General features: G+C 38.4%; 1 protein-coding gene across 1 annotated transcript in view; it reads right to left on the reverse strand.

Moving 5' to 3' along the window:
- Window positions 1-25712, reverse strand: part of SRGAP1 (SLIT-ROBO Rho GTPase activating protein 1) — a 193514-nt gene that overhangs the window by 39895 nt on the left and 127907 nt on the right. The window contains exons 10-16 of the mRNA XM_011972934.1: window positions 25267-25464; window positions 24048-24132; window positions 17344-17371; window positions 12986-13088; window positions 9436-9496; window positions 9224-9301; window positions 7048-7182 (exon numbers count right to left, since the gene is read on the reverse strand). Coding sequence (XP_011828324.1) covers window positions 7048-7182; window positions 9224-9301; window positions 9436-9496; window positions 12986-13088; window positions 17344-17371; window positions 24048-24132; window positions 25267-25464 — 688 coding nt within the window. The remainder of the gene's footprint in view (window positions 1-7047; window positions 7183-9223; window positions 9302-9435; window positions 9497-12985; window positions 13089-17343; window positions 17372-24047; window positions 24133-25266; window positions 25465-25712) is intronic.

Genomic DNA, 25712 nt, shown 5'->3' on the forward strand with positions numbered 1-25712 from the left:
CTTGTAAGCTGGGCTTTGTTTTCCACAATTCAAAGTCTCATGTAATTAGGTAAAAGTGGCATTCATCCAACCTTGATCACATGCTCAAAGCTCCCTGGGTTAATTTATGTTCTTTTCCCAGCAAGGCAAGATTCTCATGTTAGAGTCCCAACTTCCCAGCAGGCGGCTCAGACAGCTCCATGTAAATGCATGTGAAAAATTTACCATAAAACACAAGTTACTTCAGCAAATGGCAAAAAGTTCAAATGGTCATCACTCTGAAAATACCGGTTCTTCTGTGGACTATTTGTAGAAGTATTGGTTTGCCAGAAAACAAATAATAAATCACAAGATGCAAATTTCTCCTTCAGTATTAAGGCAGGGAAGGAAATTCCTCGGTGGTCACATTTAGAAACTGTTTATTTAACAGTGGGTACACACGTACTTGTGAGTTCCACAGCCTAACAGCTGGCATTCAAGATGAATGTACCAGTTTCAGGACATTTTTAGGTTCACACTAACAATGTCAAGGTGTTCATCAAACCTTTGTATATAATTGTTTAATAGACTGACTTCTGTGAATTAAACCACTGATGCCTCTCCTAAATAACAGCACTATAGAAATACATACATAGATGTTTCCTGTTCTGCTGAATTAACATATTGAGGTTAGGAAAGAAACTGAGTCTTAGCCTAGAGAGCTTTACCTACTCAGTTCAGATACTCAGCCTATTAAATATTTTTAAGGATAAAGGAAAAATGAAGAACATTATTATAAGGCATCAAACAGAAATATAGAATTCAGAGAGAAAACCACCACGTAGGTCCATAAAGCTGAAAGAAATTCTTATAGCGAAAACATATATTAGAGCACCAGAAAAAGAGTTCAAAAATGTTTTTCATGAAATAATCAGAAAAGGCAAATAAATTTAGGTACTAAGAAGCTCATCATAGTATTTTGGCATAATTGCAAAATCACTGGAAACAATCTAAATGTCTAAACTAGGGGATTTGTTACATAAAATAGAAATCGTTATAGGGTCACCAAAAGCTGTATTTTGAAAATAATATTATTGAGTTTTAAAAAAGTGGTTTATGAAGAGCCAGTGTGGCGTGACATAATTTTTGCAACAGCTTGCTGGGCACAGTGGCTCACGTCTTAATCCCAGCACTTTGGGAGGGTGAGGCGGGTGTATTGCTTGAGTCCAGGAGTTCAAGACCAGCCTGGGCAATGTGGTGAAACCCCATCTCTACCAAAAAAATACAAAAATTAGCTGGGTGTGGTGATGCACGCCTGTGGTCCCAGCTACTTGGGAGGCTGAGCGGGGAGGATCACTTTAGCCTGGGAGGCAGAGGTTGCAGTGAGCTGTGATCATGCCACTGCAATCCAGCCTGGACAACAGAGTGAGAGCCTGTCTCAAAAACAATTTTTTTTTACAACACCTTTATTGAGATATAATTAATATACGATATAATTTACCCATTTACAGTTTACCAATGATTTTTAGTACATTTAGAGTTGTGCAAGATCACCTCAATCATTTTAGAGTATTTTCATCACTTCAAAAACAAACCTCTTATCCATTAGTGGTCACTTGGTACAATATAATTTTTATGAAAAGTACATAGGAGTGGTGTACCCACAAAATGGATTATTATTTTGCAATCAAAAAGAATGAAGTACTGATACCTACTATAACATGGATGATCCTTGAAAACATTATGCTAAGTGAAAGCCAATCACAAAGGACAACATACTGTCTAATTCTATTCATATGAAACGGCCAGAACAGGCAAATCTATAGAAACAGAAAGTAGATTAGTGATTGCCTAGGGCTGGGGGTGGTGGTGGTTATGAGTAAATGGGGAGTAATTGCTAATGTTTGCTAACTGGGGTTTCTTTTGGGGATAATAAAAATGTACTATAATTGATTGTGGTGATGGTTGCACAATTCTCTGACTATACTAAAAACCACTGGCCCGTACTCTTTAATGGATGAATTGTAGAGTATGAGAATTATATCTCAATCAAGCTGTTTTACAAAGTACATAAGTACTGTAGAAAAACTCTGGAAAGATACTGAAAATGTTATCACTATCCCTGTGTACAGAAATTACAATTCGTTCTTGGTTTATAATTTTTCTACAGTGATAATGTGTTAATTGCATAACATTAGGTTGGTGCAAAAGTAATCGTGGTTTTTGCCACTGAAAGTAATGGCAAAAGCCACAATAACTTTTGCAACAACCTAATAAATAATTAAAAAAGCACTGACTACTCATTTGATGATTTAAGGAATTATTGTTTGTTTTAAGGGTATGATAATGGTATTGTAGTTATGTTGCATATTAACATGAAACATAATATTTGTTGTTGTTTGTTGTACACAAAATGTGTACATGCCAGTGGTACTCTTTGGGTAGTAGAATTATGGATTTTTGGTAGACAATATTTTATGTGCTTTTGTGCATTTTTCAGGTACTCTACAATGACTTCATGTTGGTTTTGTGATAGGAAAAAAAATTCTCCCTTAAGAAACCATTTCCTCATATCCAAGTAGTCATCTAAATAATAACACCTAATGCAAAATGAAGTGAAAATGTTTCATCTGGGCTCACAGCCTTAAGGCAGTCAGAAAAAAAACATGAATTACTTGAGTGGCTTTTCTAGGGCAAGTCACTTGAACTTATGCCCTAGGAAATCTCAGTGCCATGATACAGGGATATTCTAGAAGCTGCCCAGACTTTGTGGGTATGACCTGGAGCACTGACAAAACCACTCACAAAGTGGATGGTTAGAACAAAACAAAACAAAACAAAATAACTCTTGGGTGAGAAACTGAGAAACTACCAAGTTTGTCACTTCAAATTTATGTTGCATTTGGTTTTACCATGTCTTCATCCAGATAAGTAATCTTTAAAAAGAAATGTACAATAAATTGGGGAAAAAATACTGCATTTTTTTTTTTTAAAAAAGGTCAAGATAAATTTCCTTTGACTACATGTATTTGTAAGCTTCCAAAGAACGTGGTCACTCAGGGTCATAAGGCATAAACATGGCTGGATAATTACTCAACACACACACACACACACACACACACCCCTTTCCCCAAACAATCCAAAAATAGGTAAGCGAAAAGTAGTGGGTGCTCCAGAGACTCATGCGAACTCTTAGAAAAGATGAAAAGGGAAGATTTTTCTATACAGAATAACTGTCATGTGAAATTACTTTAATAGGGAAAATCAAACCCAATTACAGCAATGCTTACAAGATGACAAGAGTAAAAACAATCTATCAAACAGATCTCTCTTTCCTGTAAAATTTCAAAATCTTTGTTTCTATCGTATATTAACTTAGCCTGCATTTATTTGTAAATATCTTACCTTTCCTGCTATATTTTAAGCCTCTTAAATGCAAGAATCAAGTCTCTGCATCCCTAGAAAGTTTTATACATTGTAGGCAATTAATCAACTTGGTTCAAATCGTCAAAAGTCTGCAATATTGATAAGGGGATACAATGATAAAAGATGTATTATGCTACTCAAATAATTTATTGAAAATCCAGGGAAAATGCAGGAAAATCCAGGAAAAATGTATTATGGTCACATTGGTAAGAAAAAAATGCTTGCTTAGAGATAATAACATCCAAGAATCCTCTCCTTCTTAAGAGGTTAAATGTTGGAGGAAAAGGGGTTGTTATATAAAGAGGTTGTTAGTGTCGATATGTATATTTTTGAAAAACCTGCCATTCTGTAAAACTGTGCACTAAAAGTAACAAGACTTATGGGGAAAAATAGGGTTGGGGCAGACTACTCAACATTTATGAAACTTTGTAACTAGAGCACTAATGAAAACATTAACAATCCTATTAAAATCCAAGGATTATGAATCCATTGATTTTGAATTATCCATTGTTTTAATACAGGAGGGAATGTCATTGTAGCTTCTTCATTTGCACTTGAGCACTGCAGGCACCGCCTATATGAAAGTTATCTCCATAGATTTTTTTTCTTGTAGTTTACATATTTGCTAAATATGACTCTAATTGTGAGAAAACTTGACATGGATTGTTACAAAGCATTTAATGTGCTGGGAAAAATCATGCTGGAACCAATGTAACTTAAGGATAACACTAATATTTCTAAATTCATGTGAGTTAATTATGCCAAAGAAACGCATATTTAGCAGAACAGACAGATTGCTAAGTAGCTAACCCAGGTACTGGCATATGTGACCAGAGTTTATAGTCAGAGTAATTGTAATAGTAGTAATGATGACAGCTTGCAACACTTACTGAGGGTTACTATGTGCCAGGCATGATGTTAAACCCTGAACATGGACTATCTCATTTATTCTTCACATAGACTCTATGAAGTAGATGAAGAAACAGCTATTTAATAAGATTAAGTATTAATCTTTGCTTAAGTTTATACAAAGTTGGAAAGTGGTAAAGCTAGGATTTGAACCTAGATCTTTCTGACTCTATGGCCTCAGTTATTAAAAACCACTATGAAATGTTATTTTTCATCTAATGAAAGTGTGAAATGATTCTATAATGGTAACTGACAATGTGGCCCAATGCTCTTTATCCAACTGGTACATGTACATGTTACAGCTGACATGATGTATGGACCTAGAAAACCACTAAGCATTGTACAGCACTTGTTATTTTTCCAGACTTAAGCTTTTTGGCTAGGATGTGAGGGAAATCTTTGGACATGGCCAAAGGAGAATTCCAGAAGTGAGACACCTCCTTTTCATTTCTTTCCAGCTGGGTCAGAGGTTCATTGTGATGACTCAGGCTACGCAAGGGCTGTGGAATGGACGTGCAGCTGTACTTCTAAATTCCAATGGGACATCCGACTGGGGAGGATTATGACCGGGAAATTCATACCCAACTGGAGCCAGGACTCTACGCACCAATGCGAGACAAAGAACTTGTGGTGGAATCTTGACTTTTCAATTCATTTCATCTATAAATTCTATTTAACTTAACATGCTCCAGGAATTAACTAATTCCTAACATTTGGAACTGGCCAAATGTTAGGGCTGCAAAACTGAGTAATTCATAAATCCATAGGCCTGTGGAGCTAATTGTGGGCACTTCATTGAGCATATTCTGTGCCAGACACTCTTCTTGGATTTTACACGTATTAACTCACTAAATTCTCACAACCCTATGATGTAAGGATTAATGTTCTCCCTATTTTATAGGTGAGGAAACTGAGATGCAGAGAGCTTAAGAAACCTGCCTAAGGTCACACAGCTGATGAGTGTGTGGCAGAGCTAGGATTTGAACTAGGCTCTTTGAATCCAGAGTCTCCATTCTTAACCTACTGCCTAAACTCCTTCTCTAGCAGTAGGAGACAGAGGGGTTAAAAAAATTATAATGTGGGGAGATCAGAAAAACTCTAGACGTACGTACCCAGTAGAATTCTGGGAGAGGAGAAAGTGATTAATCCTGGTTGGAGTGGTGGGGAGGACAGAGTTGTGGGAGGAGTGCCAATTTGGCAAAGCCTTCACAGCAGATGTTGAATGGTTATCAGGGACAGCTGAGGAAACAGCATAGGCAAGTGGATGGAGGTGGCAAATAGCCTGGCATGTGTACAGTCTGCTACTGCTGAAATATACAGTAAATATGGTAGGGTGGCAGGGGAGGACTGTGTAGCAGTAGAAGATATCAGAGAGAGGAAGAATTCAATTCTATGAATTGGCCATGCCATGGAGTTTGCTTTTTCTTTTTTTTTTGAGACAGTCTTACTCTGTCACTCAGGCTGGAGTGCAGTGGCACGATCTCGGCTCACTGCAACCTCCGCCTACCAGACTCAAGAGATCCTCCTGCTTCAGCCTCCCAAGAAGCTGGGAATCCAGGTGCATGCCACCATGCCTGGCTAATTTTTTATTTTTAGTAGAGATGGGGTTTTGCCATGTTGCCCAGGCTGGTCTCGAACTACTGGAGACCAAGCAATCAGCCCACCTTGGGGAGTTTGCTTTTATGTGGGAAATACTGAAATAGGTTTTAAAAAGGGGAGAAAGCAAACAACCAGTTTTTTTTTTTTTTCTTTTACTTGCTGCAGTGTGGAGAATGGAAGGATGCAGGGCCGGGGTCAGGGGGTAGGGGTTGGGAAAGGAAGGCAAAATCTAGAAGTAGAGTCCATTTAAGAGACTCTAACTATCCCCAGTGAGAAACCAAGGTGATGGGGATGGGGAAGGAGGGATGAGTAGTGAGATGTTTTTTTTGAGGCCAGATCAACAGGACTTGTTGATTCAGGTGGGGGGGGGTCGGGGGACTGTAGGGAGGTTTCTTTATTAAGAGTAAAAAGTTGATTCTTATGAAGCCTAAGTGATTGAAGTCAGCTCTAGACTCTTGCTGGGAACTCGGACTTAAAAGGGGTCCTGTATTTTTAGATGCATGGATCCTGATTGTGGCTAATAACTAATTCATGGTATCATTATTTTCACCTTCCTTTGTATAGTGTCAAAAAGCCCCACTGAAGTAAACAGCAATGCTTTACTTTGTCAATGATTATCAGTTTCATAACATGTCACACACAATCCCAGAGCAACTCTGCCTATTAGCTTGGGTTGCCCACTGACAGATAATTACCACCTGGTGTTCCTGCACTGTAATAAGGATCTTTGATCTCATCTTACCCATTTCTTGAAATAACATTCAAAGAGGGATAAATTACCCACTCCTAAAACTGGTTGAGAAAAACCAAGAACCAAAAGCCAAGAAAAGGTCACATTTCCCAGCTTACAACTTTCTCCTTTTCCTTAGGCGGCTGGCACCTGCCTTTCGGCTCAGTTCCAGCCATGAGTGGGAAGCTCCTGGCTTTCTGGAGCCAGAGGATGTTCGGGAGCAAAGCCCACTCAGTCGAGGGCGAGGCCATAGCTGGGAGGATGACTCGCACTGGATCCAGAAAGAAAGCAAATGGTTTCAGAAATATGGTGGTAATGGAGTAATGGTGGGAGTGGGGGTGTGTGGAGGGGGGCCAGTGCCTTTTCCAGGAAGTTGGTTAGTGAAATAATTCTGGTGGGAAAAGATGAGAAAGAAGTCCACTTACTGATACAAGAAATCAGATCATTAAATCTTTCCTTAGGAAAGAGGGGGTTTTCCAGCCCACGGAAATAGAGCTTCAGAACGCCAGCAACTGAGTTAATATCATGGTTACTCTGGTCATCAGCCAAAGGATTTTCACCTAAAAAAAAAATTTGTTACATTTATAGTGCTTCTTTTTATCTGAACAAAAATATATTTCTATGAACATACACACTGCTATATATACATGTATCTTTTAATTACACTTTATGAAAGATTATATGGTACTAAAATTAAAATAATTGGTTTAGATATCCCACCCCATGATTAACCTAAAAGTAGCTGACTAAAATAAAGCTTTTAAAATCTTATGCTACTAAACAATCCCTTACAAGTTACCCAGATCTTAAAAATAAAATATTGTGGAATTTATAATTTTACCCAACCCCCACTTTTTAAAAGCTGAAATCTGTAATCTTAGTTAGACATGAATTCAAACACTACATCCTGTGTTTCTTACCCTACTGGAAAAAAGGCACACACACACATAGTCTGTCTGGCTATGCTATGTGAGTCAGCAAAATTTATCAGAAATGTCATAGGCTCCACTGAATTGTGAACACCTACAATTAAATAAGTAGGTATTTCCCAAAGTGGCATGGTGGTGTTCACAGCACATCTGAAAGCTGTCTTAGCAGAGGGAGATTGTACAATCAGATAGAGGAACTTGAAAATGTACCTTTCACGTTACCAAGGAGTTTGTATAAAAAGTGGGAATTTAAAAAATATATCATAAATATAAAATTACGTATTTTTTTATGGCAAACAACTTTAAAATATTAGGTAACTAGTCTGGTGTTTCTCCCTTAAGAATTAAATTAAATTATTAGGCAACTAGTCTGGTTATTGTTCCTCTCAGAGACAAAATCCTTAAGAAGTTCAACATAAAATACAACCTTAATTCAAATTCTGTTTTTTATTTACAGTTTTATGCTTCTCTTCTAAAGTTCACAAAAAGTGTGCACTGCATTTTAATGTATTTTTTTTTTTTTTGCTTCTTAGGGCAATTTATTTTTAGGGATCTGTTTGTTCCCTTTTCTCTGTTCCTAGGGCATGAAATCACTGAACATGAATTTATCAGAATATAATAATTACTATTATTTTTGCCCACTGTGAGAAAGCCTCACCCAAGCAGATCACAAACAAATAAGAAATACTGGGAAAACTTCCAAGGAAAAATGATAGCGTATTTTGCCTGTGGTGGCTAGCACAGAACCTGATACTTCATCATATTCCAACTTATCCTGAAGATGGCCAATGCACGGGACTTGACACATGTGGCTGCTCTGCTCTAACCATCAATTTTTAGTTTTGCAGATGAGGAAATCGAGGCCAAATAGGAATTCAGCGACTTGACCCATATCACATGATTGATTAGTGGCTGAGAGTCTGATATGATTCTAGGTCTGCCTGACATGAAAGTGTGCAGCTTTGCTAATTATAATGTGCTAATTGGAATGTTTCTAACATAAGGAAATTATATGTGCTTCAGGTGATGGATATCCTAGTTACCCTGATTTGATCATTATACATTGTATGCCTGTGTTAAAACATCATATATACCCTATTGATACATAATACTATTACGTACCCATAATAGTTAAAAATACAAAATTAAGGGAAAAAAAGTACTGACATTGAAAAAAGATAATGTACATGGTAAATGACCCAGTTTAGTAGAACTTATTTGACAGCCAATTATGAACAAGCATAAGGCACCTGCTAGGGTCACAGGGAAGGAGTCTGTGGACAGTGAGAAGAAAAAGGGAAGAGCTCCCGACAAAGGGAGCAGCTGGGCAGCTGGGAGGAGCTGCCTCCCTCACCTGCTATCTAGGCGCAGGGCTGCCCTGGCCACTCTTCTAGAACCTTTCAGCCCCACATTTGCTACACCTGGCACTGATTATCAATGTCAGCCCTCAACCAGGATGCAGAGCTCATATACTTTTCTAATTTTAATAACAAGGGCTTATAGTTCTGGTCCCATTTCTCAGCTATTCTTAATGGATTCTTATAGCTGCACCCCTAATGCAGTACATACAAAGAAAGGTTTTGAGGATATACAGAGTGAAGTTGTCACTTCAGTTTACAGAACATGATGACTTTTCAACATGGTTTGCTTATAGGGATAGACATGCAATTACCTCTCTCAAATGAATTTTTAATATCATTGACTTCCACCTGGGAACCAGACACTCTGAAAATCCCCTGATGCTGAAGACCTAAAGAGAAAAGAAGGCAAAGAGGATAAAACTCCCATCACATTGTCTAGGTCCCTCTTTTCCCAGGAAGTAAATTTACGGAAACACTCCTAGTGATTTTTTAAGAAATAAGAATTCTGTAGTTTATGGCTTACCATAGAGATTGATGAACCGAATACAGCTTTCCACAATGAGGGGAATAACCTGTCCTGAGTCCTGGGTAAATGGATAGAAACCAGTTAAGCTCAAGGGAGAGGTATAAACCCCTCATTATAATAAGGCTTACAGTTTAACAGTAATTAAAGAGGGATTTTTGCAGTTCTGGAGCAAACCAAATTAAATACATTTAAGGCAATCCTGTTTCAACTTACCCTGCTCTGCCTAGAGATGTCAAAAGCTAATTCATCTCTTTTCTTATATTAAGACTCACATACCAAAATGAATATGTGAATAACTCATTTTTAAAAGCTTATTTATGCAAGTGATCAGTCTTTAATGGACTTAAAAAGAACCCTGTGTGTTATAATCATAGCATCTTCAGTTTGATTGGCTGTATTCATCATGAAAGGCAACTTTTCAGCCATCTCAGGATTCTCTCTCTGACATCCCTGAGAGTACATCACCTAGATGACAAGTTATAAAAGGGCTTCCATATCTATAGATGCCTAATATGAGAATTGTTACAGAGATAATTAAAACATGTATTTATTTAGTTTACATCAGAACTTACAGATTTTTCATTATTACATTTTCATATTTTAAGGAATAAGAAAAAAAATGGCACAAATGTACATCGGAGTAGATCGTTTTTTTAGAAAGGAACATTTTTGGGCCTTCTTTCCCCACGTCTTGTAAAACAGTCACTGCCTTCTACTAAACAAATGTAAATTGTGGCAATGTTTTAAAACATGTATAGGATGACAAATGAGATGAAGGGCTGCTGAGGTCACAGTTAAGTATGTACCAATGCCATGAAGTTACAGAAGGTTACTGACTACAGAATTATTTTTCATGTATTTTTAAGACTCTGCTTTTTCAGGAATTAGATCTTTTTTAAAAAGCCAAAAAAACAAAACCACTGGGCTCAAAAATGATTAGCTGACATCAGGTATTAATTCATGAGGAATTTTATTTTGAAATGCAAAAAAAAGTCGGTTGTCTTAATATATTAGAACAATTCAGAATCCATTAACCTTTCCAATTAAGCAGTGGGGGAAGGATTGGGAATAATGCAGTTCAGCAATTTAAACTCTTTACTATTCCTAGAATGGGTATTATACTTCTTAAGGAATTGTCTTATTTTAGGTTTTAAGACAATCTAATCAGTGTATAAACCAGTTAATGGCTCAATTACTTCTGGAGCCTGTATTAAGTTTCTCTAATTAGTTAATTTGTTTTAGGAGTATAAATTTTATTAATTTCTTAAAGAAGAGTCTTAAGAATAAAGACACATTTTAGTGTGGACTAGCTGGCTCAGGAACAGTAATGTAATTACTTCACAACTTACTGAATATGTGAAAGGATTTTTCTTTAAGATGTAAGTGTTTTAGGGGTAGTAAACTATACGAACAATTCATGGAACACTAATCTGAAAGCAACATATTTTTAAATGTGATAAAAGGAGACCATTAATTTACATCTCTGCTGAACTTAGTATTAAAACAAAAAGAAAAGCGAAGAATACAAGGCTATTAAAAGGAAAATGTTTGCACTAAGAAAGTTCTCAATAAAAAATGTCTTAGGTTTTCATATTTTTAAAAATGTTCTTGTATTTACATTTACTAATTGCTTTTTTAAAAAGCTATGATCAGTATTTCATTCAGATATAATTAATTTTGTAGTCAAAAAGTAATGAGTATATGTGAGTTAATTTAATTTAATTTTATAGATTTCAGATGCATGCGTAGAAAACGTAAGAAAATATAAGAACAATGGATTGCATTCCATCTATCATTCAAACTAATCCTTTCGTGTCAGTTTTCCCATGACAAAAAGAGAAAAAATGGTTTTGCCTTTGCTGTCTTCACAGTGACACTGTGGAGATTTCAAGTGAGCAAGCCCGTTTTAGAAGTGGAAAGGAGTCCTCTGTATTGTTTCTATTACCAAAGATTCTTCAATGTGCCATCTGGGCGGTGAAGAGCTTCTATAAGTGAATTTTCCATGATAGCTGGTTTATTTATTCTTTGGTACCTCAATTTACTTTCATTTAACTGCTCCTAATGAAAAATCGAAAAAATATATAAAATGTGCTTTTCTATCACCTTAAGCAGCCATTCTCATACCATATTATCAAATACAACAGAATCCTATGTCGTCTTCTTGCAGCTTTTCTATATTCTCTTTCTCTGCCAGGACATCAGCTGCATATCTCATTGCTTTCATTTTATCATTCCTCTCTCTCCATCTAATTTGTCCCTGCTTATAAGCCAGGGGCTGGGAAAATAGATAATCAAATTTGACAATAATTTTATATTAAATTAGAGCCAATAAGGTTCTTCTGGATTTAAGGCTTAAGGCAGATTTGTAATTGCTATTTAGGTTCTTCAGTGGCTTTTCACTTAATTCCAGAGTAGGGCTATTTTTAAGGCTGCCAGAGGTTTTTAATCTATGTATGTATGTATGTATGTATCTGTCCTTACACATGCCGCGTGCACATTTATTTAATTGTTAGTACACAAATTCAACAAACAGACCTAAGAAAGTAAGGCATCTGTAACATATCATTAAGGGAGGTTATTAATGATGTGGTTTCTCAGATAAACTTAGTTTGCAGAAACACTGCAACCCATGCCATAAAATGTGAACTATGAAGGAGAAAGCAAGCCCTTTACTTCTTTGTAAAATTCACACTAGGGTCCATAATCCAGCATTAAGTATTTGGTAGACTTTCCCTAATAAAAGCCCTTGATCAAACTTGGCACATTTGCCAAACACATAATGTAAAAAGTAATAGTTTAATGTACCCATTTTTCCTCTAGTGTTTGACTGCTACAGTTTCTAAGTAAAACCCATTTACAAACTTGTCTAATTTCCAAATGCAAACATTTTTCTTTTAAAAACCTTAACAATCTAATTAAAGCCAAGCATGAGCACGACTTGAAAATGATACCAACAGTGAAAGAGCACCCTCACGTCCCTCTAGCACTATACCTGATGTCTTGTGTGCGAGTTTCTTCGTCCTCGGCTAGAAGCATTATCAGAAATACAGGATGAAAAAGAAGACGAAGAGTAAACACAGCAGAGATACAAGGTATAGATCATAGGGTCTTACAATTCATTCAATATAATGAATTCCTCAAGTCATGGGAAGTCAGAACTCCTGCTGTGCTTCAGAGCTAGCCTAACAAGCAGACTTTAAAGAATATTTTGTGCCATCTCGTTTGCACGAGTAAAAATACAACATTTTTATCAGGTTGCTTTTTAACTTTCTGTATAAATTATGGCTCTTTTTTAAAAAAAAAAATAAGGAAAGAGGGCTTTCTTTTGTGCCCACATAATCATACCCACATTTATTCTCGCTTCTGAAGACACTCAACCCAAATATTCTTTCCTCTCTGACTTCAGGAAATATTATATTGATTTTCTGGGAAAGCAAAGAGCCCCAGGACAGACTTGGACATAATGACCTTCCTCCTCTTACAAGAGGCTGAGACCATTATAGTAAGAAGCATGGAGATCAGCCACCCAGATGGCTGGTGCCAGTACCTTGACGAATGTTTCCAAATCCCCATTAAACAACTTAGTATTATACTGTGAGCGGGGCCTGGACTTCCTGTGTTTCTGGGGCTTAGGGGGAACATTTGGAGGCCTAAGGGAAGGGAATATAATTACTGAGCATGGCAGAAATCAAACAATAAATGAAACATCTATAGGTCACATCAATATTACAAAACATGGGAATCTTGGGTTCCTTCCCCTCCCCCAGTCACAGGGGAAAACAGTTCTTCCCATTTCCCATTTATTTACTTTCACTTCTGTATCAAAAAACACACAAATTGTTTATTCACACGGCTGTTTCCCTGTATGTTGCAGCTGACATTTGTTTGTTTGCTGGTTTGTTTTAAAATACACACTACCAAGTAGACTTGTTAGTTATTTGACCAAACGTTACACACCAGCATTCTTGCTCTCTGGGTTACAAGTCACACAGTAAGATACAACCAGTCATAAAGATTAGGGCTCTGGTAGATTCCCAGATGAGGAATTAAATATAACATTTTTAGGTAGATGTAATTTTTTTAAATTTTTTTTTTTTAATTATTATTATTATTTTTTAAGACAGAGTCTTGCTCTGTTACCCAGGCTGGAGTGTAGTGGAATGATCATGGCTCACTGCAGCCTCCACCTTCTGGGCTCAAGGGATCTTCCCACCTCAGCCCAAGCAGCTAGGACTACAGGTGCATGGCATCATGCCCAGCTAATTTTTAAATTTTTTGTAGAGACAGTGCCCCCTATGTTTTCCAGGCTGGTCTTGAACTCCTGGGCTCAAAAGATCCTTCCACTGTGGCCTCCCAAAGTGCTGGGATCACAGGCGTGAGCCTCCTCACTCAGTCCAGCAAACCAATGCAAGTAACATCACATCTGTTCGATACCCCTCCAGGAGTAATGGGATTTTATTTTATGCAAAAGTAACTATTAATGGCTTACAAGTAAAAAAATAGTTTGGGTTCACTGCTTTTTCTAATTTGGTGGACATACAGGTTCGCATGAGTTATTATTTCTTTAGAATGAACTATTCCACCACCTAAATATCTGAGGATGTACTCGTTTATGCCACTGCAGACTCTCTTCCTCTCCAGTCTGCCCATTTGCTCTGGTGAATAAACCATTCTCTCTGACATACGCACATCTAGTGCAGCAGGTAGTATATTTAGAAACTCTGTACCACCTTGCCCTGTGACTGCAGAGAGCGAACCTCTTCTGCTCTCTCCCGTTAGTGGAAAGAAGGCCAGAATTACCTGACTCAACTTCTACTACTATGCTGAATGAAATACATGGAAGGAGAGCCCTGAGACCTGTCTCTGGATGTTTTAATGCAAAACTCCTTCTTAATTGCAAGGCTTATAGGAGGATACACACCACACCGGGAAATTGTGTAAAGCCCTTCATTAAGCTTCAGACTCTAGGAACATTTATCTTTTTTAGTTCATTTAGTTTTAAGTTCAGAAGGTCTGGTTCATATACCAGATCCCAAGAAGTTACACGGAAGCCTGACTAGCTTCCTAAGACACTATCATGTATGGAAACAAACCTACTGGTACAGCCTTCCATAGCTAAATTCTATAGACCCTCCCAGTAGATGGGCTCATATGATGAATGGGGTACACAGCACCTGAAGTTCCACAGTGCTGGCGAGGTTAAAAGGAGCCTTTGCGAGTGTCTAGGAGGGAATATGGAAACTTCTACCAGGCAACCTATCATTTCCTGCCATGGTTGCAATTTCTGAGATCTCTTTTATACACTGAATTCTGGCCATTCATGGAGGAAAGAATCTGATAAGTGTAAAAAGAACAAAACAACCAACCACCAAAGGGTTTAACCCTACATACTTGATTTCATCCACTCCTTTCACTATTTTAAAAGTGTTTTAAAATGTGGATTTCATTTTTATTCAGGTATGGTGAGGCCAAGGATCAGGAGACAACTTCCACTGAAAAGATAGTTTGTTACTCACAGTTCCCAAGAGTTGGGGACATGCCCCACCACCAGGGAAGCCACAGAAGGAAGCACCAGGGTTGGTCAGGAGGCAGAAGGCACAAAGGAAAATGTGGACAAGAGTCTTTATTGTGGTTCCCACTGGAGGGAATGAGAGAAGCTGGGGAAGCAGGTTTAGAATAGGCTACTTGGAATGATTCCAGTGGGCTTTGGGGCATAGGGACTGTCCCTAAATTGTCCCATACCTGGCCTTGGGGTGATTAGGGAAGGGGAAGAGTGGCCTTGAGTGTCAGAACCATGAAGGAGGTGGTTGGAGGTAGGTCCTCTGGATCACCTGACTTGCATACAAAAGGCACACTTGCAAGCCAGTTCTTACTACTGCTAGGAATTGGCTAATCCTGGGAGGGGCAGTACTTCTGGAATCAGCAAGGCCCCAAGATACCAAAGCATGAAACTAGAAAATGTGGTTATTACAATAAGGTCCAAGAGAGCTTCACATCTGGTGATATTTGGAGAAGCTGACAAAGCTAAGGAGATTAGAATTGTGTTTGGTCACTGATTCATGGAGCAAGCCAATCTTGTAGACGGAGCCAAAAACCTCCAATGCCCTGAATCATTGTCCCCGCATGACTGGGAGACGCAGGGTAATGCTGGCTAATGGAGGGATATCGTTTGAGTCTTCTATCAAAGGCCTGAAAATCACCTCTGTAGGATTCTATAGTATGGTAAACGTGAACACATGCAAGTTATGAGAGGAACTTGGAATGCAAACGAACTGCCTGAGTGCTTATCAAAGTAATTTCCATGGTGGAGGTCTGACGATTCTTGCTCTGCTACGCCCACATCAAGTGAACAGAGCCAGGGATGTTCAACATTCCAACTGCGTGACTCATTCTGACTCTGTGGCTACCACATGACTTCCTGATAATCTGGTTTCCTATAGAGGATGCCCACATGAGAGGAAGTACTGGTCAGGTTGACGTGAGTATCTAGTCTATTTGGCAATTATAGCTCGCATTGCAAATTAATATATTTCCATTTCTGCTTTTGAAAAAAATCTCTTTTTTTGAAGTGCCTTACATTAATTATAATTGAGAAACAACAGGTAAAATAATTGATACTGCAAGGAGATGCTACAGGTGAAAAACATCTCTATAAGCTGCATATTACCAGGTTGAGGTTACAGTCCTCTTTTTCACTGACACAGTGAAGAAAAACCTCAGTGTTTTTTTCTTTTATTAGGTTTGGAAAAGTCAGGAGCTGTATCTTTCTAGTTGGTTTACCAAGAAGTATAAGAGGCTTCCTTATGAATAAGCTGCCCAGCAATAACATCATAGATCCTTGAAAGTCGACTTGCCAATTACTGCAACAGATATACCAGTGTTCTAAATGCCTCTTATTTCAAAGATAACTCAATTTCAAAAGTGCAACATCTTGCTATGCTAATTAGATAATTTATGTCTGTTGCACAAATGGTGACATAGAAAAATAAAAGTTGCCACAAACTTTCCCCAACCCAGATCAGAATCTGCTGCCCAAATGGCTTTTCCTTCTTGTAGTAGCTTTACAATCCTCCCTTGATTGAAGAAAGTACAATATGGGAGTATGTTAAAAGTTAAATGTTTAAAGTGAATCAAAATGGAGAATATATAGAGAGCTAAAATCTTAAAGATATTCGATATAGCTCTAATTTTTATTTTTAGAGATGGAGTCTCACTCTGTCACCCAGGCTGGAGTGTGGTGGTGCAATCTAGGCTCACTGCAACCTCCGCCTCCCGGGTTCAAGTGATTTTCCTGCCTCAGCCTCCTGAGTAGCTGGGATTACAGGCGCATGCTACCATGTCGAGCTAATTTTTTGGTATTTTTAGTAGAGACGAGGTTTCACCACATTGGCCAGGCTGGTCGTGAGCTCCTGACCTCAGGTGATCCACCCGCCACAGCCTCCCAAAGTGCTGAGATTACAGGCTGAGCCACTGCACCCAGCCAGCTGTAATTTTTATATGACTAAAGGAAAATAGGAACAGAAAATAATTATACTTTCTACTTATGCAGATGTACATCATATTGTTTTTTTAAATTAAACTATCAAATCAAAAGTCCTGTCACACTATTTAGAAACACTTGAAGTGTTCTGGATTAGATAAACCAAGCCTGTTTAACCTAGGTTTTTGTTACCGTCTCTGCCTATTAAAGAGCTTTACAATTCCAGAGGGAAACCTTAAATAAGCCAGAACATACCGAGTCTTGTGAGAAGCCCAAACATTTCATGTTGCTATGCTTTGTCAAGCCAAAACTATCTCCCGTATTCATTAACAAAACATGTTAATTCTTTCAGCACTGAAATGGTTGCTTCTTGTTAAAGAGAAAGTGAAATATGCTATAAGTTATATGATAACATATTTTCCTACCTTGTAGTCATATATTCAGCTCTATGACCTGCAGAAAAAAAATTAAAGTAAGTAAACTGAATGGAATCAGTGGACTGTATGTGGTACTCTTTTGTATCTCCTGTCCCTTATTTTAAAATGTTGAATTTATAATAACTTACACATTTTTATGGTAGAAAACATGAGGATAGCATATGAAGATAGACAAATAATTCAGAGTTAACATTTCATAAAATCTATACATAAAATGCAATAAATTCTATAGATTTGAGAATCATGCTTCGCTTGGCAATTTGAGGTGGTTTTTTTTTTTTTTAAAGAAAAGAAACAAGAATAGCTGCTTGATCATAACTGTAAGCCCGAAAATGAAATACAAATAAGACACATCCAAGATTTACATGTTTGCTATTCTCTCTGTTTTGACTGACACTTGTTGGGGAGAAGGATGGGGTCAAATAGAGTTGAGAGGGTTCAATTTTCCTTAGACTAAGTTGGTGTTCTTTCTATAATATGAATCAGGGGACTGGAGAGAAGTTGTATTTTGTAATCAGAAATGACATTTGTGAATATTAAAGTACAAGGACATTAAATGATACTACATTCCACCAGCTTGTAAGCTAAAAGCCTTTCACGGAGTTCTCTGTCCATTAAAACACAAACTTCTTATACATTTGGGTTTCTTGACTTGTTTTAAGCAACAGGGCTGAATTTTTGTAGTGCTCCAACAATCGGCAATAATTTCAAGTTTGCATGTGTTTATTGGTTGCTTTGTACGTTTAGTGAGGAGTGCTGGGAAGGAATGTGGGAAAGTTGAACCATTCAGCTGGTTTGTTTGCAAAATAATGATATGGTCTTGAAACAGTCTGAAAATATAGCTGGCAGGGGATGGTCACGTTGCAGCACAAATAGCTAAGCCCAGCCTATCATATCATAACGCAGTGATTCAGATTTCTAGGGCAAGGCCAACATGACAATGGTAAAGAAAACTGGCTTGTTGGGAACGGTGAATCAACACTCCCAGGCTGCAGCAGAGTCTTTTACTCTATTATCTCCTCTTGAATAACAAATAACATAAAGGATTTGATTAATATCTACTGATAAAAAAGGGGCAAACAGTTAAAATCTGAGACTACCTTTCTTTACATAGGGCCAGGCCACAATAAAAGTGTTGGCAGAATGAGTTCATGGCCATGACTTGAAGTGGGGATGAAGGGAAGGGAAGAATCTCCTCCTCCTCCTCTTCTCAGTTCTACTTATTTAAGTTATAAGTCCCTTCCTTTTGCTGGCCTTCTACTTTGGAGGAGAAGAAAAAGGTGAAGGTGTACACAGAACTTCAGAATAATTTATAGCTATTCATGAATGGGAGCGAAGGTCTACTGAGAAGAAGAGGGGGCAGATGATAAGCTGACTGTGGTATGCGGTGCCTTATGGGATATCCTAATGGACGTGTTCGGCAAGAAGCTGGCTATACAGGGTTAGAGCACAGAGAAAAGACAGGGCTGGAGATAAACATGTCAGAGTCACCACCGTTTAGGTTGTGTTGGGTCCATAGGAGCAACATAAGATTACCCAGTGTGAGGTAGTAGAATGTGCAAAGGGTTGAGGGTAGAGAAACTGTATGGCTTGTGCTGTATTATGTTGTTATTTTGTATACTTTATGATAGCATTAAGTCTAATTAGGTATGATGCAATATATATTAGTAACAATAAAAACAGCAATGACATCTAATATTTATTAGACACCATCATAAGCACTTTGTATTACATATATTAACTCACAATTTTCACAATGACTTTATGAGGTAGCTTCTATTATTATCCTTATTTTACAGAAAAGACTGAGCATATAGAAAAGTGACTTGCCCAAGGTCACGCTATTAGTATGGGGTGGGTGTGGCACTCAGGTCCAGGTTTGTTTTAATCCCAGTCCTGAGCTCCCAGGAACTATAACTATGTACTAGCTCCCAAGCACTATAATGTACCACCCTTAAAAACGTTAAGTCTTTTTCCCTGGCAAATATGTTGAAAGATCCTAGAAGAAAGGTAGGGATTACAGCTTACAATTCTGTCTGCCTCATATGCCTAAAGCCAAATACAAAATACTGAATATTTAAATAAATTTAATAAATTCTATAAATATTTACATTAAATTAATACATATCTATAAACGTAAATTTGATAACATAGGTAATCACTTTCAAGTGATTCAATGATAATGATGCCATGAGAATTCCTTAGAAATGAGATGTTATAACTTTGAAATTCTGCCATTTTTGTTACAATATCCTAACAAATTATTCCCTAGATTTAGAAAATGATACATAAAATGTTTAAAATTATTTTGCTCCATCCATCCATAGTTATAGTATGAGATAAAAAATTAAAAACCTATAACAGATACATTCTGAATAATGAACCAAGAGCAAACTTTGCAAGAACTATCATTCACAGTGTAACCACACTACCACATCCATCGTTTTTTCAGCTAATAGTCCTGAGTGTGTCTCAACTGATGAATGAGGTTTTATTTTTTAATCAGTATCATCATTAATAGATCAATAACACACAAGCTTAGAAGACTCTTCTTCCCAGAGAAATGTGAAAGCTTCCAGTAGTCTGAGGATTAGATTTCAATCATTTTCTTTGGAAAGCTACTTAATTATTAAAAACAACGGACTACTCCTTCCCCCGCCGCCACACCCCCGAACATGCAAGCCATTGTGAAGGAAACAAATGCCCCAGGCTTAACTTGTTCTTGGTGCAAACATTTTTTTTCAGCTACTCTTAAATTTCACTTGAGAATTATGAAGTGAATTATTTTTCACACCTAAATGTATTTTATCTCCTACATATAGTTAACGGGAAAACCAAAATATAGTTTGGTGGCAATTTGATATTTTAAAAAAGGAGATGAAAGACTTAAAATGTGTATAGCTCAAATGAGACACAGGCATCCTGGATTTGCTCCCTAATGAATGACTGATGAGAACTCCTGGCATTACTTTCCAGTCCTTTTTCTTCCTTAAGAATACCAACTACTGCAATGCTTTTCTAAAAAACCATAATTACTCACAATCAGCTTCCCTTTTGAAAGTATACTTGTACTCCTACTCAAAGACAGACAATGGATTGTATGAGGATAACCTATTAAATTCCTTTGTCAGAAACCTTATGCCCAGGGCAAGAAGCAATATAATAATGGAGCTCAGCTCCTAGTGTCAGATTTTCTGTTTGGCAAAATTGCACTGATATTTGCAACCCCTTAGCTCCAAATGTTGCACACAAAGAAGTCAATGTGAACATTAAGGCTCATTACTGAAAAAGAAAAAAAAATTCAGTGCCTCAGTTTTATAGATGTATATATCTCATTTACTGTGGTCAATTTAACTTCTATGATTTAAAAACAAATGACATCACAATAAGATATAATGGTGTTGCTAAGGGTTGAAGAAAATGATAATGATGAGTTTGGTCTTAACAACTCATTGCGTGTTTCCTTCTATTTCAGTAGTTTTCGAAGATTTGGAATTCTGAATTTTGACAGTGCCACTTTAAGAGCCCAATCTAGTTGCTTCACAATGTTGTAAATCAAAGAACTTACTCGGCCATTGGCAGCCTACCAAAAAGCGAGCAGTAAGGCAGGCCAAACACATGTCTGTAGTTACAGATTCAGCTGTGGACGAGCAACTGCTAAATCTTCGGGTTAGGCTCTATTTGTTTTACTATGAAGGCAGTTTTTGCAGTGGTGAGTCTAGTATACTTCAGAGAGGCAATTTCTATATAAAAAGTCAGGACCGTCCCCAAACATACCATTGAATCCTGTACTAGTAACCCTATTACACCAAATCTGGACTCAGATTCCTCCATTAGAGCTGACCATGGGATTACTTCACTATGGGATGGGCGCCATTAACTCTCCTGGTCTCCTTTGATGTAGCCTATTAACATGAAGAGGGCTTGCACAGAAAGCCAGCAGGCTTATACTGGTTAAGCTAAGAGGTGTGGCATGTCTCCCATGCTCAGCTTTTCTCTGGGCAAATTTGCCAGTGTCATATTCAGGCAGTGACCATCAATTGGTGTGCCACCAAGCCTGCAAAAGGGGCAGGGCTAGGAAGCAGAGAGGTCTGCAACCAGTGGGCAGAGGCTAGTGTGCCTGCTGCTGATGGATGAAAGCCATCCAGTTTCCTCTGCAGCATAAACTGAGTCCTGTGAAGGTCTTATATACCTCAATACAGCTTGTGTCCCTGGTATACCACAGCCCATTGAAAAAAATTCCGAGATAAAGAAATCCTGAGCTGGGCACGGTGGTCCATGCCTGTAATCTCAGTACTTTGGGAGGCTGAGGTGGGTGGATCCTGAGGTCAGGGGTTCAAGACCAGCCTGGCCAACATGGTGAGACGCCCCCCCTCTGCCGTCTCTACTAAAAATACAACATTAGCCAGGCATGGTGGCAAATGCCTGTAATCCCAGCTACTCAGGAGGCAAGGCTGGAGAATCACTTAAACCCGGGAGGTGGAGGTTGCAGTGAGCTGAGATTGGGCCATTGCACTCCAGTCTGGGCGACAAGAGCGAAACTCCATCTCAAAAAAAAAAAAAAAAAAAAAAAGAAAAAGAAAATTCTTGCTTGCAGTTCACAAAGTATAATATAGATTTATGCAGTTCAGAAGCTAAAGATGAAATTTGGCATGTGGATTCAATAAATTGGCTAGAATATAGCCCCATCCAATAATGACATGTAAAAGAATATTAAGCATTGGGGTTTTCTCTCTAGGAGACACAAGAGAATCCATGTTGAATAGGTATCATAAAAGTTTCAGAATGTGGCCCCAAGCATATTAACACATGTGTCTGCATGCAGTTCCAAGAATGAATTCCCGCACTACTTCATGATCTCAAAACACAATTTCTAAAGTGGTATCCATCCTCATAGGGTAGGATTTTGTACCTGTAAACGTTCATCTACACTTAGGATAATTTATGCTTTGGGGCTGGCAACTGACCTTGAGGGCATCACTTGAAATATCAGGCATTTGTGAAAAATTGAAAAAAAAAAAAAAGACACTACATGATATGGTGAGGGGAAAAAAGAAAAAAACAGGACACAATTGTAAGAAAACTATTCAAAGATAAAAAGACTTTTTTTTTTTTTTAAGTTCAAACCTACAGAAGAGTTAAAAGAGCAGTACAGGAAGCATCCTCATCTCTTTCATGTAGATTTTCTGGCTGTTAACATTTGCCACATTGACTGTACCTTCTCTCGTTCTCTTTCTCTCTCCCTCTTTTTTTTTTGGGAACCATTTGATGGTAAGTTGCAGACATCATGACACTTTAGCAAACATTTCTTAAGAATAAGAGTGTTCTTCTTTATAATCATAATACCATTATCATATCAACGCTAACATTATCACATCAAATTAATACTAATTCAATAATATCATTTAACATACAGTCTGTATTTCAACTTCCCTAATTGTTCTTAAAATGTCTTTCATAACTTTTGCTGTTTGATTCAGTATCTAATTTAATCTAGTGTGTGAAGGTTCATACGTTGTACTTGGTTATTTTATTTTTTAATGACACTTTTTTGTTTAAGTGTTGCTTTTTTTCCTCCCTCCCCCCTCCCCCCCCCAGGTGAAATTGGCCTTTTCATCCTAACTGTGTCAGACATGGTTCTTAGGTCATGATAACCTTTCTCCATGTGGTCATTCCCTGAGGACAATGAGTTCTTTGGCGGAAACCAGGAGATAAGGTGATGGAAACTTTATGGGTAAGGAAGATTCCAGAATGGTAGGAGGGAAGAATTTAGGTCTAAGAGGGGTAATCTCTTTTTTGACCTGAGTTACTCACACAACTCAGTCCTCTCATTTCCCACTCCCTTCCATGTTCTCTTTTACTTTTTCTAACTTCTGGCAGGGTCTAGTGTGAGTAAAAGATAAAGTTACAGACTATGAAGCACTTAAGACAGGGACTTGGCTTGTATTTTTTTTTTTCCTTTTAAATTTCATCAAGACAAAGATAAACATTAACATTTATACAGTCCCCTTTGCCTATATTCCCATACCCCCCTCAGTTTCCTCATTTGTAAAAATGGAGAAATTAATAGTGCACAGTAAAATATACGACTCAGAACAAAGCCTAACCCAGAGAAAGCCTTACAAGTGTTAGCTGTTGCTGTTGTTTTTGTTACTATTATTAGACATAGCAATCTACTTATACTGTAAGATGTTTCTCAACTACAGCCGATGCCTACTGAAAGAAAAAAATCACCCAAACTGGTTTAACTGGTTTCCAGAGTCTAAACAGGCAATAGATGGAACAACAAATACTCGCCCATTAAAACAAACAGGGGTGGGGCTGGAAGGGTGCAGAACCCTGAGAAGGGAAGGAAGAAGAGACTGGGGGGTCAGCAGGTAGGGGAGGGGCAGCGTCTCCAGACTTTTCTACCATCAGGAACACCATGCTCTGAAGATCCCTCCCTAGGAGCTTGGTATTGACTTTCCAGCCCTCCCTAGATTTCACCATACTTCCTCAAGGTTAGCACCACGCTTTAGAAGAAAATAGTGCCAGGAGAACTTGATCGTGGCATACACAAATGAAACCAAATCGAAACACAGAGTATCCTCTGCTTCTTAAAGCACAAAAATACAATTCATACTCTTTCTGGAATACATGCATGATACGATGTATCATCCAGGTCATCTTCCTATACATTTCGGATAACTCACCTTCTCCCAGAGTCCTCTGAAGCAAGTCATGTTTGGCTTGAAGTTTCGTGATGAGATTACTGCCTTCCAAATATTCTCTGAGTTTCTGTAAAAGGCAAGAATAATTAAACAATTTTTTTTTTCTTTTTTGAGACAGAGTTTCACTCTTGTCGCCCAGGTTGGAGTGCTGTGGCTCGATCTTGGCTCACTGCAACCTCCGCCTCCAGGGTTCAAGTGATTCTCCTGCCTCAGCCTCCTGAGTAGCTGCGATTACAAGCGCCTGCCACCACGCCTGGCTTATTTTTGTATTTTTAGTAGAGACGGGGTTTCTCCATATTGGCCAGGCTTGTCTTGAACTCTTGACCTCACGTGATCCGCCTGCCTCGGCCTCCCAAAGTGCTGGGATTACAGGCGTGAGCCACTGCACGCAGCCTAATTTTTAATTTTAAAAAATTATTCAATGTCAAGGAACTTTTCATAGATCTAAAATCCAGCCACTTTGATCTTCTAGATCCTAGAAACTTGTTACTTGAAGTGTGGTCTGCAGACCAGCAGCATCAGCCAACCTTGGGAGCCTAGGAGAGAGGCACACTCTCAGGTTCCTTCTGTACCAGACCTCTGGAAATTAGAACTGGCACTTTCACCAGCTCTCCTGGTGACATGTATGGATACTGAAGTTTAAAAGTACTGTGTGTTTTTTAATTTTAGAATTGGGGTGTCACTCTCTTGCCCAGGCTGGAGTGCAGTAGAGTGATCTCGGCTCACTGCAACCTCTGCCTCCTGGGCTTAAGTGATCCTCCCACCTCAGCCTCCCAAGTAGCTGGGACTACAGTTGCATGTCATTATGTCTGCCGGCTAATATATATATATATATATGTTTTGTAGAGACGGAGTTTTGCCATGATGCCCAGGCTGGTCCCAAACTCCTGGGCTCAAATGATCCTCCCACCTCAGCCTCCCAAGTGTTGGGATTGCAGGCGTGAGCCACTGTGCCCAGCTAAAAGTACTGTTTTATACCAGTCCTCTAACTAACTAAATAACTCCTAACTAACTAATTAACTAACACCTAAGTAACTCCTAAACTCTTTCCAAGACTGACTGAATCAGGAACTCTGATGGTAGACAGGAGTCTATTTTAACAAAAAGAACCCCAGATGATTCGGATGCGACTATAGAAGCAGCACTTGGGAATCCGAGATCTGAGCTCTGTCGTGCGGCTTTTGGGAAGTGGCGGGCGCACCATGAAGTAGAATTGTTCGGTTTCCTGCTGGTTGGCTCTTCTCTTGGCGATGCTGGGTTTACTCAGGTAGGTTTCAGAGACAGTGGACTTCACAGATTCTGTGGAGCGACTGTGCTGGAAGCATTCAGAAACATCATAGTCCTCGATGGTGACCATATCTTGTATCGTCTGCAAGGTGGCTTCAGTCGTTTTCTTAACCTGGGAACAGAAATACATTTCTCACATTAGTACATTATTTCATGAATCTCACAAACAGGGAGAGTCCACTCTGTCAGGCAGAGATGACTACACAGAGCCTGTCCCCGCCAAATTCACAGTCTTATTAGGAGAGAAACAAAGGTAAAAAACACTCCAGATCACCAGTTTAAGGGAGGGATTTCTTCAAAATCATCCTAAGGAGGTTATTGCTTTATATTTCAGTCCTTATAAATCTCATATATTACTGG

This window comes from Mandrillus leucophaeus, unplaced genomic scaffold (assembly GCF_000951045.1).
Source record: "Mandrillus leucophaeus isolate KB7577 unplaced genomic scaffold, Mleu.le_1.0 Scaffold132, whole genome shotgun sequence".
NCBI lineage: Eukaryota > Metazoa > Chordata > Mammalia > Primates > Cercopithecidae > Mandrillus > Mandrillus leucophaeus.